Source organism: Polistes canadensis, unplaced genomic scaffold, assembly GCF_001313835.1.
Source record: "Polistes canadensis isolate GaletaPanama2010 unplaced genomic scaffold, ASM131383v1 scaffold_244, whole genome shotgun sequence".
In the NCBI taxonomy this organism is placed as follows: domain Eukaryota; kingdom Metazoa; phylum Arthropoda; class Insecta; order Hymenoptera; family Vespidae; genus Polistes; species Polistes canadensis.
Genome location: NW_014569791.1, coordinates 27,385 through 44,109, shown reverse-complemented (window position 1 = coordinate 44,109; position 16,725 = coordinate 27,385). Strand labels below are relative to the sequence as shown.

The 16,725-nt window shown below is 36.2% G+C and overlaps 1 protein-coding gene across 2 annotated transcripts in view; it reads left to right on the top strand.

The window, feature by feature from the left end:
• The window catches only part of LOC106790539 (POU domain, class 2, transcription factor 1-like), a 92,221-nt gene extending 75,496 nt beyond the window's left edge, over positions 1–16,725 (top strand). For both annotated transcript variants that reach the window (XM_014755517.1, XM_014755516.1), the window contains 5 exons: positions 11,797–11,933; positions 12,608–13,018; positions 15,253–15,572; positions 15,666–15,962; positions 16,375–16,725. In XM_014755517.1, coding sequence (XP_014611003.1) covers positions 11,797–11,933; positions 12,608–13,018; positions 15,253–15,572; positions 15,666–15,962; positions 16,375–16,627 — 1,418 coding nt within the window. In that variant the 3' untranslated portion in view covers positions 16,628–16,725. The remainder of the gene's footprint in view (positions 1–11,796; positions 11,934–12,607; positions 13,019–15,252; positions 15,573–15,665; positions 15,963–16,374) is intronic.

The window sequence follows — 16,725 nt, the reverse complement described above, 5'->3', positions numbered from 1 at the left end:
CTGACGACTTGTCAGCTTAGATGCGAAACGATCGCTTTCACTTAGAATGCAAACGATCTTTATGATAAAGTCGCAAAAAAATCGGTTTGCCTGTAAAAGGTTGCAAAACGATAATACATCTTTCTGGTGACATTGTTATTCAAATTTAGGAAAAAGGTGTGAGAACTAGAGACGCGGTGGTGACCGATGGAAAACCGCTTTTGAATACCCAAGTGCTTTCGAACCCTCATACGGAAACCGAACTTCACGCTTCGAGACTTTTGTCACGTCCGGTTTACGAATTACGATAAAAAGCGTGAAAACTTGTATTTTATAATGAACATTAATTATTGACGAATCTCTTACAGAAAAAAATCTTCTTATTAAAATGATTATAATGATTTATTATTATTTCTTTTGCTCGCGAAAAAAAAAAAAAGTGAAAACTCCTTTAGAGTTTTATCAAATATTTTCAGTATAAAGTGGTCACTTTGTTATTCGAATCGAGGGTGACGATGCGAACTTCTCTCCTGAATGTTAAAAAGTCGTCGCTCAATCCCGATGCTTACGGTTTCACGTAACCTTCTCTATCCGTTTTTCAATTCATGCCTCGGGAACGAACAGGAAACGAAAGCAAATTCAAATTTCGGAATAAAGCTTTTTCAGGGATTTTTAAGCATAGTTGTGTATGGTTATCTTCTGTAAAATATCTTTTAAAGGGAAAAAGATGCTTGATCTGTTTCGTAATCGAAATTCAATTGAAAAAAAAGAAACACAAAAGAAGAAAAAAAGAAAAACGGAAAGAAATTAGGCTCTTCTCGTTTAATTATAATCGTCAAATAAAAATGATTTAAGAAGAGGGAATAACAAAAAAATGCAAGCAAGAAAGAAAGAAAGAAATTAACTCGTGAGAAGAACTACGAATGAAAGAAATACCTCTTCTCTATTATAAGAAGTAGAATAAAGAAAAAGGAAGGAAGATATTCATGAAAATGGCAGAACGATCGACGAGTGGGTGACGACGTCATTGTTACTCGCTCCATAAAAGACTAGCAATTAGCAATTAAACCAATAACTCTGCAATTGGTGATTCCATTAATGGGACTTCAACGTTCCCACAGAGGACGAACGTTTTTCATTGTTTTTCTTACTGATCTCCCGTTACCACCACCAAGTCCTACAATTACTCGATAAACGTGTATAATATAAGAATTGAACTTTTTCTTTTTCATTGATATCGCTTATTTTTCTTTATCAATTATCGTATGCTCATTTTTATTCGTAATTACTTATTAAATTAATAGAATTAATAAAATAAATATAAATATTCGTACGGACGTTGAAAATTTCAAACGGAGTTAGTAAAAATTTCATTGGTCAATAAAATCGATTGACCCTTCTTTTTTTTCTTTAACCATAGAGCAAGAAAGGGAAGGTATGGAAAGAGGAAGGAAAAAATACCAACTCGAATCTTGCCACTCATCAGCCTGTTGCAGAGTTACTCCCTTAGAATCGGACTTGGTGGTCACATAAAAAAAAAAAAAGTTGGAGGGTTGCACCCCTTAAGAGATAGCATGTATACGTAATACACGAACACTCGGTACAATTGCGTGCTGTCGAAGAACACGACGGTAATTGATTATAATAAGGCGACGAGGAATGAAGGAAGGAAGGAAGGAAGGAAGGAAGGAAGGAAGGAAGGAAGGAAGGAAGGAAGGAAGGAAGGAAGAAAGGAAGGAAAGGGAAGAATGAAACAACGAAAAAAAGGTAACGACGAAGGGTGAACAACTAATCGATCTTATCAACAAGGTTGCTAAATATAATATAATAGCATTTTAATTAACATTTAATCAATACATCTTACTTTTTTAATTTTAAATTTGATCTCTTTTATTTAATGAACAAAAAATAAATATATTTTCTATCGTAAAAGGAAATACACACCTCCGTAATTTCGAAAAAATAAAATAACAAAATGTATCTCCATCACTCAAGAAGATTATCTATATTAAACAATAAAAGACAAAGGAAGAATACTTCCCGTAAAGATAAATAAATAATAAGAAAGATAGAGAAAAATTTGATGAATGAAACGTAAGGACAGACGACAGGAGTGTCGACAGCAATGAGAAGGCGTTCGACAATATTTATTATCTTCATTTGGCCGCGTCCATATTTATTACGTCGTTACGAACAATATGGCGCCTATTAAGCGAAATACGAGCTTTAATTCGCGTCCAATCGAATTAATATTGTGTGTAGTTGATAATCTAACGTTCTCATTCGTCTCTCTAATCCACAATGATATCTTCAATAATAAGCTTAATAAATATTGATCGTTTAATTAATGTAAAATCATTGACGTAGAAGACAATACGTACCATCGGCAATTCATTTGTACGCCCACTCTAACCTATCATTAATTTATGATCTTTTTTTATTTCCATTTTCTTTATCGCGAAGAAACAAAACTTTCTTACGTACGACTATTTTCATTCGTTTAATTGCCAATCATACGAGCCAAATCAATTGAATTTGAAGGATCAGTCATTTTTCGAAAAAAAAAAATAAACGAAAATTAAGAAAATAATGATGATGGAGTTTGGTAATGGTTTGGAGTTATTCGAAAGCATTAAAAAAAGTGAAATTATCAATGAAATCAAAGATATAATCATTGGCTTGCAATACGTAAGAGGGTTAACATTGATTCTTTTTAGCGAAAAAATATGATGGAAGTTGGAAAGGGAAGAAGAGTAAGGAAAGGGGACCGCCGTGGGTCTCGTTATTCCCGCGTCTTTCCTCGAAGATCTTTTACGCTTCTGCAGAAACCCGATAACCTCGTCAGCTATTAAGCCAGAACCGTGCAGCTTCGTAAAAGGAAGGAAGGAAGGAAAGAAGGAAGGGTGGAAGGGAGGGTAAAGGGCGAGAGTGGAGCCAGTAACAATGGAAGTAAAGGTCCGGACGCGTTTGCTATAAGAGAAAGCAAGAGAAAAAGTGAGATAGAGAGAGAGAGAGAGAGAGAGAGAGAGAGAGAGAGAGAGAGAGAGTGATGACTCGATGTTCGGGAAAGAGAGAAAAAGGCGCTACTTGGCTGTTAGGTTCGTTGGATGATCGTCATCTTCTGAGAATGCAAGAAGCATCGATGCTGAGGTGAAGATATTTTCTCGACGGTTAAACGCGACCTTTCTTCTTCTCTCTTTCTTTCTCTTTCCTCTTCGTTTCATGAGAAATCTCCTTAGATCGCAATTATCGTATTTTATGACACTGATACCGAAATCTAACTTACAATCATTATTGAACGATCGTAGAAGGAAAGATATCATCGTTATTTTATGCACATTTATCTATCCTTATCGTTAACCAATTTGATTATCGCTAAGAACGAATGACTGCGATTTGAAACGTTGCAATGGAAAAGAAGAAAAAAGAAGAAGAAGGGTAGAGAATTGCGGTGCAAAATGAACAGCCGGCTCACTCAAATTCTACGTAATTGTTATTTTGTGGAGAAGCAAAGTCTTCGTCGTCGTCGTCGTCGTAGTCGTCGTCGTCGTAGTCGTCTAGACGCCGGTAATTGTAGCGAAAGGACAAAGGACGAGACGTTATATTCTTTAAGAGAATAACCTCGAATGATGATGGCTTATGGTGCGGCAAACGCTTAAAACCCTGGTCAAATGAAGATGCGACGGGAATAATTAAAGTTATTAAATGGGTCCGAATCTCTTCGATCGTCGCAGATCGCTATAAAATTGATAATTGGTTTAATCGATCATTTCGTTTTGAAACTCTACAAGGACCACCCTTTAAGTTTAAAAGCGTTCAATTTCTTAAATTCAATCCGAACGAATCTTGACGAAACAATGAACAATATACAATATACAGATACTTGTTGTTGTTTATAATTTTTGCAAAAGGGATAATATGAAAAAAGCGATGAACAAAATCTCTGCGTAGGACCGATAAGCCTGAGGGTATTTCACACTTGGTCAACCCTTGTATCATCGAGGGCGTTAATGTAGCGTTATTTAACTCGGTTAGATGTCCTTTCCCTTTTTTGTGCTGGACGACCGACTCGTTCGCCAAGAGACGAACCCCCAGGAAAAATCCAGGGGTGCTCGTCGTCCCGTGAAAACACCGCGAGGGCGGTGACACGCATAAAGTAACAACCAGTTTCAGTTTATGTTATTTTTTGTCAGGTGAAAATACAAACAATTTGAAAATAATATTTAAATTTGCAGAGAGAACAACGGTACTTCTGTCCTTTACTTCGATCAACATTTATAATACATTTAATTAATTATTATTATCGAAAAATTATGTTATGGAGAAAATATTCCAGGACAAAAACAAAATTCGACTTATTTGAATCACCTTTTAGTTGATGAAAAAATCTCAACAAGATTTATATTTAAGAATATTTCGAAAAGATTCCATTTGTGAAAGATGGAATATCAAGGTTGGTTCGTAGCACGTGCCAGAAACCAATATCTGGCGAATGCGTTAAAGGAAGTCGCATACATCGAGGTCAGTACAGCGTGAAAATAGAATATAAAGTGTTCCCAAGCACTCTCTTGTTCTGTACTGACCTCCGGGCCAGCCTACGGCGCATATATAAGGGGTGCTTTATACGAGGGGGTTGGTTTGACGTGTATGACGTGCCGTCCACGTGACCAGCTTACTAAACTGACAATCACTGCCCAAGACTACGCAGGACGAATCTTAAATATGGGATATTCAAATAATCTTGACGTTACTTGACTCTCTTTCTCTCTCTTTCTTTCTCTCTCTCTTTCTTTCTCTCCAACCCTCGTTTCTCTTCTCGACGATTTTTCGAAGCATGACGACTACCGAGATTATCATAAGAAGCAAAATAACACGCGTAGTCTCCTATTCTTGTAATATCAATAAATCATTGGTAAAAACTTCATATTTCAAATATAAATATATATATATATCAAAGCAATAGGTATATATTTTTATATAGACAAAAATTACATATAAATAATAAAACATTAAATTGTGTATATAGAAAATTTGTATAAATTCGAGACAAAAAATGTCAACGAGTAAAAATCTAATCGAACATACGAAGTGTCGATAGTGAACAGCATGCAAGTCTATGATATACCATATATCACTGCCAACCGAGAAGAGGGCTTCTTCCAATAACAAATACAGTCCGCGTGCGAACTGTAGAAAATTCTAGAAGAAAACCTTCTATTTTATATGCATAGCCTCATTTCCTTATCGGAAATTTACGGCTAACGCGGTGACTCGACTCTTTGCAATTTCCCATGGTGGTGGTAGTGGTGGTGGTAGTGGTGCTGCTGCTGCTGCATTCGACATGTTCGTATAAATATATTCTACAAGAATTTGTTTCTAATCGAAAAAATAACCAAAATTCAGGCATCTGCGTGGATGGATCGTTTTTTCTTTTCGAAACTGCGTTATGAATCTTTATGGGACACGTAGGTGGATATATTGGATGGCGTCGATTCGCGTGTTCATTCTATAAGCACGTGTCAAAATACAAGAGTGGGAGGGAGGGAGTTTCCTAGTCGTACACATAGGTGCTTTCCATGTTTCATTATAATAAGTTAACTATTGATGACGTTGATGACTTAAATAATTTAAGTAGTATCTCTCTTACAACTTCTTATATTTATATCTACCTTAACTTCTTAATTTACAACTAATTATTACAAAATTAGAAATATTTTGTAACAATTTAATATAATAAATATTGTATAATAAATATAAAATAAAATATAAAATAATAATTTTCTAATGTAAATCATAGATTAATAAGGGGTTAACAATTTCAAAATACTTTCCATTTTTATTAGGAATCCAATTTCGATCATTGTTTTCTTCTCATTATTACTTTTCAAATGAAACATTACTTTTTCCTATCTTTTTTAAAACACATTTCATTGAACATCCATATTCGCACGCCATTTTTTTAAATGATACATCTGCTAAGGGATCGCTCCAATGCCATTGGGGAAATTCAAAAAAGGGGTGTAACAAATATAATAAAAGATGGGCTTTAAAACGCGAAGAGAATCACGAATAGGAGGAGACAAACGTGTGCCTAAAATATAAGGGTGTATCAACATAATATATAATATTCATATTTTTCATAACCATAAACCATAAACATGTATATATAAATGTTATTTCCAAACTATACCAACATTTAATACAACAAACGTTAATCTTGCTGAACTTTAATGATAAGTTGGAAATTGTTGAACAAAAATTAGTATATCTCGTTAAGAATAATTAGAAAAATAGCGACAATTTGTATGTAAGGTTTGCGTAGAGGATACGCTTAAACGTGTAAACCACGGCTGGCTACACAACCATAAGAAATACGTATTCGTGTGCGCACGTAAGGATGAAAGAGAAAAGAAGAGGTGGGACACGTGCCTTCGGTAGCACGCGACCAACCTAACGGTTTTAGACTCACCCCACGGCACGTTCGAAAACCAGTCCACCCCTTCACTTTCCCCCTCTCTCTCGTCAACATTTCGCGACAGCAAAAGCAACGACAAAAGCAGCAACGGGAGAAGCTTCTTCTAAACGCCACTGCAAAACACGCTGGAGGAAACAGTGTTATTCTATTGGCTCAAATCCGTCCCCTTCTTGTTCTTTCCCCTTTCGATAGCACGCTTCTTTACTCGCCTGCAGCCTCCTCCCTCTTACTTTGACTTGGTAGAAACTGTATAAGCACACCCGGTATATCTTCCGGATAAAAGGTTTACCAGTTTCATTTTTTCCTACCATTTTGTATACCGTTCTCTAATCTAACACCGTTCTATTTAATTCTTTAAAATTATCAAAGAGAAATAAACCAAAAAAAAAATGAAATGATTGAATTATAAATTCATCCACAAATGTTTTTAATCGTTCAATTGAATTCTACCAATGTAACAATCGCAAAACAACGTTAATTGTAATCATCGAGATGCATTTTGAAATATAAATAGTTTGAAATAAAAGAGGAAGTAAATTCGATTATAAATTTGATTAAAAATTTCTTTGCATCGTGATTAAGATCTTCGTGAGAGTTGAAACGATCCCAAAGACCTCTCAATCTCAAATGATGCAAGACCTTAATAAAATCGTAATCGTAAGGTTGACAGGTGATGCGTACAGGACGGTATAATACGAATGAGAATTCCTCCCCCGTTAGTTGCTGTTCGTATTGTTGTCGCTTTTACGTAAGTATACGAAAAGAAGGACGACACGAAACGGCAGATGCCGTTCAAACTTTTCCTACCCCGTGTTAAAGAGCGACCAAACGAAGAAAGAACCAAAAAAGAAAGAAAAGGGAAAGGGAAAGGGAAAGGGAAAAAGAAAAAAAGAAAAAAAAAAGTCTCGACGACATTATGAATATTTTGACTAATATCCCCCATATATCTATAATTATGATTGAAAATATTTCAACAAACCTGAACAAACATTTCAGCGAATATTAATTAATCAAATCTTCACAAGTGAAAACAAAAACAAAGGAACTTACTTGCAACAAACTTGACTACATTTAACGCATTAACACCGTTCTTTTATACCACCTCCCACGATATAAGACAAAGAACTTCATTTCACACGAAAGAAGTTCATTTAACCTACCAGAACCATGAATCTTCTCTTACGCTAATTATAAAGGTAGATCCAATTACGGTTCACGGATAATCACCGAGAAGAGGAGCTTGAAGAATGCAAAGAAGAATTGCGAATGAAAAGCGGGACAAAAAGTTAACTCTATCTTTGAAAGAAAAATAAGGAATATAGGAAGGAAGGAAGGAAGGAAGGAAGGAAGGAAGGAAGGAAGGAAGGAAGGAAGGAAGGAAGGAAGGAAGGAAGGTAGATAGGTAGGAATGAAATAGAATGAAATGGAATGGAATGGTTAAAGAGAACGAAGGATGCAACCGCGAAATCGAACCGAGCCGTGAAAATAACGATTTCTTCTTTGTGACGGCGTTCGTCAAACCACGAAGAGAAGAGAGGACAGGGGGAGAGGGAGCAGGGCCTAGAGAATAAAGAACAAGAGAAGCCGGTTTCACCAGCAAAGGTGAGATTCTCCGTGACTCGTCGATATGTTTCCTGAGTTGCGAGTCTGGAATCGATATTTTATGTAGATCAGGCGTAAAAGGGAAACACGCCCTCCTATTCTCGTCCCAACGAACAAAGACATCGTCGGATCCCACGCGAGAGTTTCGGTGCTAACCAAAAAAACCGATTCCAAGATGACTACTACTCTGAAGAAGTAATGGAAATGGTGTGAATGAAGTTGATGAAAAAGAAGAAGATTGGAAAAACGTAAAACATATTAGCGATTAATTCATTAACGCGCATTCTCGACATTTTTATTCGAAAAATGACCATTCTAATTATTATTTTAATTATTATTATTTACTTGTTTATCTTTATTATGTTTATTGTTATCTAAGGATAAGCTTTCTCATTATGTAAAATATATTTACTATTGATAATAATAAGAAAGTTAAGCATGAAATAGTAAAATAAATGTCTAGATGATTCAGGTGCAACATTGTTCGATCTTATCACCTGACGTTTATACAAGTCAAACAGGGTGCATCTTCGAATTGACGAGTTTCTCGTGTAAAGGTCAAATCGTCGCTTGCTTTTCCATCGAGTATTTTTGAAAAGAGATAAAATGAGGGTGAAGAGAAGTAGTAGGATGAGTTGAGGTCAAAGACACCGTGTGCTTCGAATAATGTGGAAAAATAGCACAACGTTCGAATGCGCCCAGCTGCAGAACCCTCATACAGAATTGGCCTTGTGTGTATTGTGTAACAATCGTGTGCATACTTACATACTAAGAACGAATTTTCGGGATTCAACATGCGTGAGAATGTGCGTGGGTGATGGATAGACTAGATGGGGGTCACCCTGTCGCTTGTACAAACGTTAAACGGACTTCAATAGTTTGAAATTGCATAGGCATTGCTACCATTGGACAATCACGATCGTAAAATATCTAACGTCGGTTAGACGGAAAAATTGTTACCATAAAAGCTTTAACAGTGATCCTCCTACCGTGAAACGGAATTCGCTTCTTAACGGATAAGCAAAAAACGTTTTGAAATTTTTTCCAAATTTTCTACAACGAAACAACGGTCGTTTTGCGTCCCTTTTTTTAAAGGTTGCTTGCAATGATTGTACCTTATCTTATGGTGGAACGTACGTACCGCCTAAATGTTATACTCGCACCTGGTTGCGAGCCGTCAACTATTTTCTATGTTAAATCTTTCGAAAAAGACGGAACAACGCGTTTTTTTTTTTTTGAAAAAGGGTAGAAAACAAAAACGAGGAGAAGAAATCACCCCAAAATTCTGTCCCCTTCCCTTTTTTTTTTTTTTTGGCCGCAAAACAAGGAATTCGGTAGCTTCTCACGACAAGAAAAGATTCGTTTTAGACAGACGACTTTTTCTTTTTTCAAGGAAACTGAAGTAAATTTGATAAAAAAAAAGCAAAAGCACACAAAATTTATATTACATATTCGTATACATAATTGACACGCATACATAGAGGTCCATATTTATGACGCAAGGTTGGAGATAATTGTAAGATACTAACATTCTAATATAATATTTGTGTGCATTTCCTATGAACACCTGGTGGCAACGCTCATCGAACATTTATTTTCTATCGATCTATCGTATCTTTTTTTTTTTCTTCCTTACCTCATACGCGTTAAAGAACCAAATATCTTTTATCTCGAAATATCTATTCATTTTTCGACGCGATTCTCACGAAAAAAAAGGAAAATTTTTTTAAAAAAAAAAAAAAAAAAAAAAAAAGAAAAAAGAAGAATGGCCGTAGAAAATGCAAATGTATAAGGGGAAAAGAAAAGAATAGAAATATAAAAGAGTATGTATAAAAGGTATACATATATGTATGCATGTATGTATGTAAGTACCTGCCTTACCTGCTTTTGAAAAATAAGAAAGACACGTAAGAGCGCAAGAGGACGAGTAAAATGAAATTTTATAGGGAATGGGCCAATCCTGGAATAAAACGCATCTAACGCATCCTGTCGATGCTATCCTACCTGACCTTTCGGTGCTTTTTTTTATGATTTTAGGGGAATCAGGTAGGAAGGAAGGGGGCAAGAAGATACCCGAGAGAAGGATAGAGAAAACGTGAAGAGGAGTAGAAATCGGGACTGTTCGTCTAAAAAGCGGCGTATCGATCCACGGGGTTCACGGGATTTTTCATTTTTTCCTCCCCAACGATCATTCCTTCCTTCCTTCCACCCTTCGGCATGTTTTCTCCAAAGTTACGACGAAATCTTTACTTTCTCACTTTTTTCGCTCAGTTTTTTATTTTCCGACGACATTCAAAATCGATGGGAACATCCGAATTCCCGTTGAAATGGCTAAGCAACTTTTTCTTTTTTTTTAAGTATTTCATTGATCCTCTTTCCCCTTGTTTCAATTTGATATCCACCATGATCGTCGGACTCGATCCTATTAATTTCGTTCTTACAATTAATTTTATAAATCTTCTTTTGTGTGAATTTGTTAAATTTCAAACTCGCGTCTCGGGGTTATTACATTTCGAAGATATACATAAGAGAAGAAAATGTTATCGTATTAGATAATAAAAATGAAGAACCGTATTTCAAACATATACGGTAGCACAAACATATTTACTACACCGTAGTACAAAAATCCGAGCGTATCGTCGAACTAATTATTATTAAAACCGTTAGGGCTTGAAACGCGTGCCAAACGTTAGCTCGACCAATCGGTGGTTCCGTTTTATATTGTTCAACGTTCCTACATCGTTCCTAAGTTGAACACACTAAGTTCCACACATTTCCTAGAGGGCCCAATGCAACGCAATGGGCCTGCGAGGGAGGCCTAACTCATACCTAACTCATACCTAACTCGATAAAATACCTAAGATGATGGATGAACCAAGGGGGTTTTACTCCATGAGTAAAAGGGAGAGTTAAAGAAAAAAAAAAAGAGTAGGCTCGAAAAGGGTAAACTGATCCTTATTGGGCGGTATCGTTCGTATACGAGTAGAGTCCCGACCAATCGAAGCATCCCCGTCAAAGGATCCAAGTGCACGTGGTGTTAGCGATGTTGGTGGGGATGTTCCATTTGTGCTAAGGGGCCGTGCTGCTTTCGTTGCGTCATTCTAACATTCGTCCTGCATCGGTGATACGTCGTCGAAGAAAATCCAAACAAATTGTGCATATATTCGTATTAATATTAAATAATAATTTATCGAACAATTAACCAAAACATTTAATTATGTAAACAAATTTTTTCGTCGTCTTTTTGTTTTAAACACGCGTACGTACGTTATAGATACGGCATGAAATCGTATTTTTGGAAAAAGATCCTAAAGATCATTCGTCGCGATCGTTGTCGATCCAAAACAACGATTACTCGATGTTCCCCATGAACGCGTTTTCAAGATAAATTCGTGCTGGATCTAGAAAATCGTTTCGATGTGATCACGAGGAGGATCACAAATAAAACCACCACCGGGAGAAAGGGGATTAACATGGTCTTTCTCGAAGACCCGAAAATGATTTTGACGGATATGCGGCTTCATGCCACAAGCACGCCAACATCCACTCCAACCCGATACGGTGATCGTCATCCGAAATATAAACCACAGAACAACAATGATTGTACGATTATCACGAAAATTGTTCACTCTTCTATAATAACAGTTTGTAGAGAATAATATAATTAAAATTTATCAATGGAATATTTCATACAGTGATTCGAATCTAATCTCCTGGTTTTTTTTTATTTCTAATTACAGATGCGGATTTACATGCTGAGGTTGAAGGAGTCGAACTTAGTGGAGATGATCGAAGTATCACAAGCGATATTCAAGATGTCACCGACGCGAATCTCGATCACGATTCGATGGATTCGGATAGGGAAGCTCTTAATTTGGTTCGTCAAATAATTCACAATTATACTTATTATCAAGAATATTAAAAACGTTAATATTATACAATTAGTTATTTCTCTCGTCTACAAAAAGAAAATTATTAATAAATAAGTCGACATTAAAAAGAACTAGAACTTATAGATTTGATTAGTTGGACGTTTCGTCCCTTTATTGAAACTTCTTCAGCAACTTAATCTCTAATGTTCAGCGTCTTTTTCATTTGAGCAGACATACATTCTTGTAATATTCGAAAAACTGAACATCTAAATTTCGTTATATCTTAATAATTAAAAGTTATTAGACAACTCAAACAAAAACTTTCATATCACTTATTTATTGTTAATATTATAACTCTTTGAAAATATTTATAAGTGACTTAAAATAATAAATTGAAAAAACTTTTCCAAGTTAAACGCGTTTGAAAAGAAAAACAAAAATCATTGATATTTTTACTCGCGTTTTTAGGACTAAAGTAATCAATATCCCCTGAACTGACCGTAACTCAAACACGGCTTTATTATTCAACGTTGTTTATATAATTTTATTATTAGTAAGGGTACCTATTTGATTCCACATTAGATCGTGAAATTTCACTATATATATCAAACTAAGAGAATTCGATGAAAACTATGTTTAAAAAATGTGTTAAATTTCGAAATGCGAATCTGTGTCTTAGGTTACTGATGTATCACATCGTAATAGCAGTAGTGGTACCAGCGGTAGCTCATCTTCGCCAAGTTCTGGTGTGAGTAGTCAATTGACTGGTACGCATCAACAACAGCAGCAACAACAGCAGCAGCAACAACAACAGCAGCAACAACATCAACAACAACAACAACAACTGCAACACACTGGCACGCCAAATAATGGAAGCTCGCAAGCTGCGCTGGCAGCTCAATTCGTCAGCCAACAATTGTTAATGCATGGATCCCTCGGTACTCTTAGACCTCAAGAGATTCAAGCTATTGCATCGTCTTTACAACAGCAACAGCAATCGTTACAACAACAATTGCAACAATTTGCTATGTTTCAACAAGCCAATCCGGCAGCGGCTGGGCAACAAGCACAATTTTTCTTACAAAATCAAGTAAGTGAATTTTTATCTCTTGTAGAAAACAAAAATATTCCTTCTTTTTTGTTTCTCAATCCTCCTCTGTCTTCTACCTATTACAAAAATTACGTACTCGATGCGAATTCGATCATCGACGAATCCTAAAATCGAGGCAAATCCGCGCGACGATTGAAAGAACAAACTCGCTGCTATCTGATCGAGAAATGATCTGAAGGGAAGCGAATGTCTTATTCTTCGAAGACGGTTCGTTTGATTCGACATCCTGATAAACGTCTCTGTTGCTGGCACAAAGGGACAAAATTTCTTCATTCCTTCGTTCCAACTTTATTCGAATACAATTTCGGCACATTTAATAAACATTATTACGTAATAAACTTATTTCATACATATAATGTAGAAATTTGAGAGATAATTCGAGAAAGATTATTTAAAAAAAGACAAAAAGAAAGAACAAAGATACAATATACATACAGTGAGTGTAAAGTGTTTACAATTTTACAGGACACTAACTGTATCCGCATGCATCTATTTGACGCGAAAATTTCTTTAAATTCGAAAATTCTTTCTTCGAAATAATTCATTTCAACAATCACTGGGTGTTATCTTTTTGTCAAGAAACAAAATCTCCCGCATCGAATCGAGAGAAAAATCGACTCATTATATCCGAAGAGATACGTTGAAAAACGAACCCTCCTTCCTGGATACCCGTAGTGGGCACCTCCCTCTCTCCTCTCTTCCCTCTCTTTCCCTTCCTACGAATAATTCTGAATAGGGACAGCTTCAACATTTAGGAAAAAATTTCTATAGGCTCCATCACGAATAGCGCGTGCAAAGACGCGATGCCACAGTCCTTGTATATATAAAAAAAAAAAATAGAAAAAGAAAAAAAGCATGCTAACAAAACGACTTTGAATCTTAGCAGATTTAATGGCCGTCTGGATCCACAACATTCATGCACACATCTATCGGCAATACTCACACTCAAACTAGGAAGCTTAGATCCCTTCGTATCTACTTTAAAAGACACTATATACATCTAGGAATATTCCGAACCCCTCAGTACCTTACCCGAACGAGAAGAAGGATCCTTTGTTACCTCACACGTGGCTTCCTTGTATTTTATTCCTTTTGCCTCGTTTCTCATCGGAAGATCTGCTTTTTTGTTCTCGAAACTTTGTAAAGATACAGCAGGAGGAGCTTCCCTTACCGTCCTGGGCCATCAACCTCTCTCCTAGAACAGGGCTGTAACCTGTCTTTCAACCCTCTCGTTTACGATACATCTACGATACGTGATCTTCTCAAGCGGGGATATCCTATTCTCTAATACACCTTCTATAGCTTTGTCGAAGGAACATTTAATTTCTTCATTCATCGAACACGTTCATCTAAAGCACCCTTTTTTCTATACTAAATTCTTGCCTGTGGTTCGACACGCGACGCAACGCGACACGACGCGATACAAATTGGCTTTTTTTCTGGATATTATCACCGAGAAACAAAACTCTTTCTCATTGGAAAATACATGGATCATATATTAAAATTTAGTTAATCACTCGTTCGTTCTTTTTATGTCGTTTTTCTCGCGCGCAATTGTTGAATTTTTCATTATTTCATTATTCAGATTTCGCAAAGAAATACTGTGGAAATATTGGAGATATACGATTTCATTGTATAATTCGTACTTACATTTCGTATTTATATTTCGTATTATTAAAGAGATATACAAATAGTAGGTAGGAAATTCGTAAAGAATCAACTATCAAATACCTGTTGCCGATCTCTGCACGTGGCTAAATTTAAAGGAACCTCTAAGGGTATCTTGACGATCAACAATAAGCATAAGTAAGGTGCTTTTGGTCTCGTTGAACGACGACACGCGACCAACCCCAAACCCTTTTCCTTCATATATGCCACGTTCCACGTATCCTCTTATTCTCATAATCGAGCATCTGGTTAAGAAAGGGTGAAAATAAACGATCGATTCTAGCACCCTACGAAATCTTTGCATAGTTATACTGAAAAGAAACACGTGCCACTTTTATTCCTTTAACTGTGTAACACACCTCCTGATCTCAGCTCTTTATAATCTCTCCTTATTTTCTCATATTGCGAAATAAAGTTTACATTTGCAAGTTGTCTTTCAATATCTAATGTAAGAAAAATATGTGAATGAATTCACATTAAAATAATGAATTAACAAACGGGGTTCATTTATCTATTATTATTATTATTATTATTATTATTATTAGGTACAACACGCCGTAGCACAAGCAGCCCAACAGTTACAAGCCATACAAAAACAACAGGCACTTCAAGGTGGAGGTGGATTGGTCGGTAGAAATTTAACGCAACAAAGATCACCACCACCTCCTGGTACACCACCGTCAGTAAAACCGCCACCAACAAGATTGGAACATTCTCCAGAAGAAACGACGGACCTTGAGGAACTCGAACAATTTGCTAAGACCTTTAAACAACGACGGATTAAGCTTGGTTTTACTCAAGGTGATGTTGGCCTTGCCATGGGAAAACTCTACGGCAATGATTTTTCTCAAACCACTATTTCAAGGTATAGTCTTATATATATTTTAAAATTCGAATATATTTTTCTATTAAAATAATAACAATGCAAAATTAACAATGCAATTAACAATGTTTTTAGGTTCGAAGCGTTAAACCTTTCCTTCAAGAATATGTGCAAATTGAAGCCTCTTCTTCAAAAATGGTTAGAAGATGCCGATAATTCATTGAACAATCCAAATTCGCTCTCGAATCCATTAACGACACCAGAAGCGATAGGTAGGCGGCGAAAAAAGAGGACTTCCATAGAAACTAGCGTTAGAGTGGCACTAGAAAAATCTTTCGTTCAAAATCCAAAACCTACTTCCGAAGAAATCACCGTATTGGCGGATAGTTTAGCAATGGAAAAAGAAGTTGTTCGAGTATGGTTTTGCAACAGGTATATATCAATAATATAGATAACAACAATAATCATAACATATTCGTGTTTAATTGAAACTAACAATATAACTAAGGGACTAATCTTACGGTTGTGCCCTCACGAATTTTAACGAGCATTGACATATTAGTAGTATACTAGTAGGGTGTTATCGTGACAATGTATTTAATAAATAGTCGCATTTGAAGATAATATAAACATGCATACAACCAAAATCAAAACTTTAAAAGCATTTTTCTCAAAATTGGCTTCGCGTTAGGATGAAATACTTTACCACGAAAACACCCCATTAGTATACTACTAATATACCAAAGCTCATTAAAATCCGTGAGGGCACAACCGTAAGGTCTTCTTGTAAGATGAGAAAAAAAGAAAAGAAAAATAAAACAAAAAAAATATTTGTGTTATACAGGCGACAAAAAGAGAAAAGGATCAACCCTCCAACGGCAGCAATGGGGAGCCCGACAATGGCGTCACCTGCGCCATCAGTTTTTGCTTCTCTTACGAATTCGATGTCTGCTACTCCTTTAGCTCTCACTGCACATTCCTCGGGAATGGGTCATACCCATTCACATTCCACGTCATTGGGATCGCCTCTTCCCTTGGCCTTAGTGGCATCACCCAGTGGAAATTACCATCCATTGAGTGGGAAATCTCACGAGTGACAACAACAGACGACCCATCAAGGGGAAAGTCTTTACCATCATCGCGATCAACAGCAGAAACAACACCAGCACCAACAACACCAACAACAACAACAACA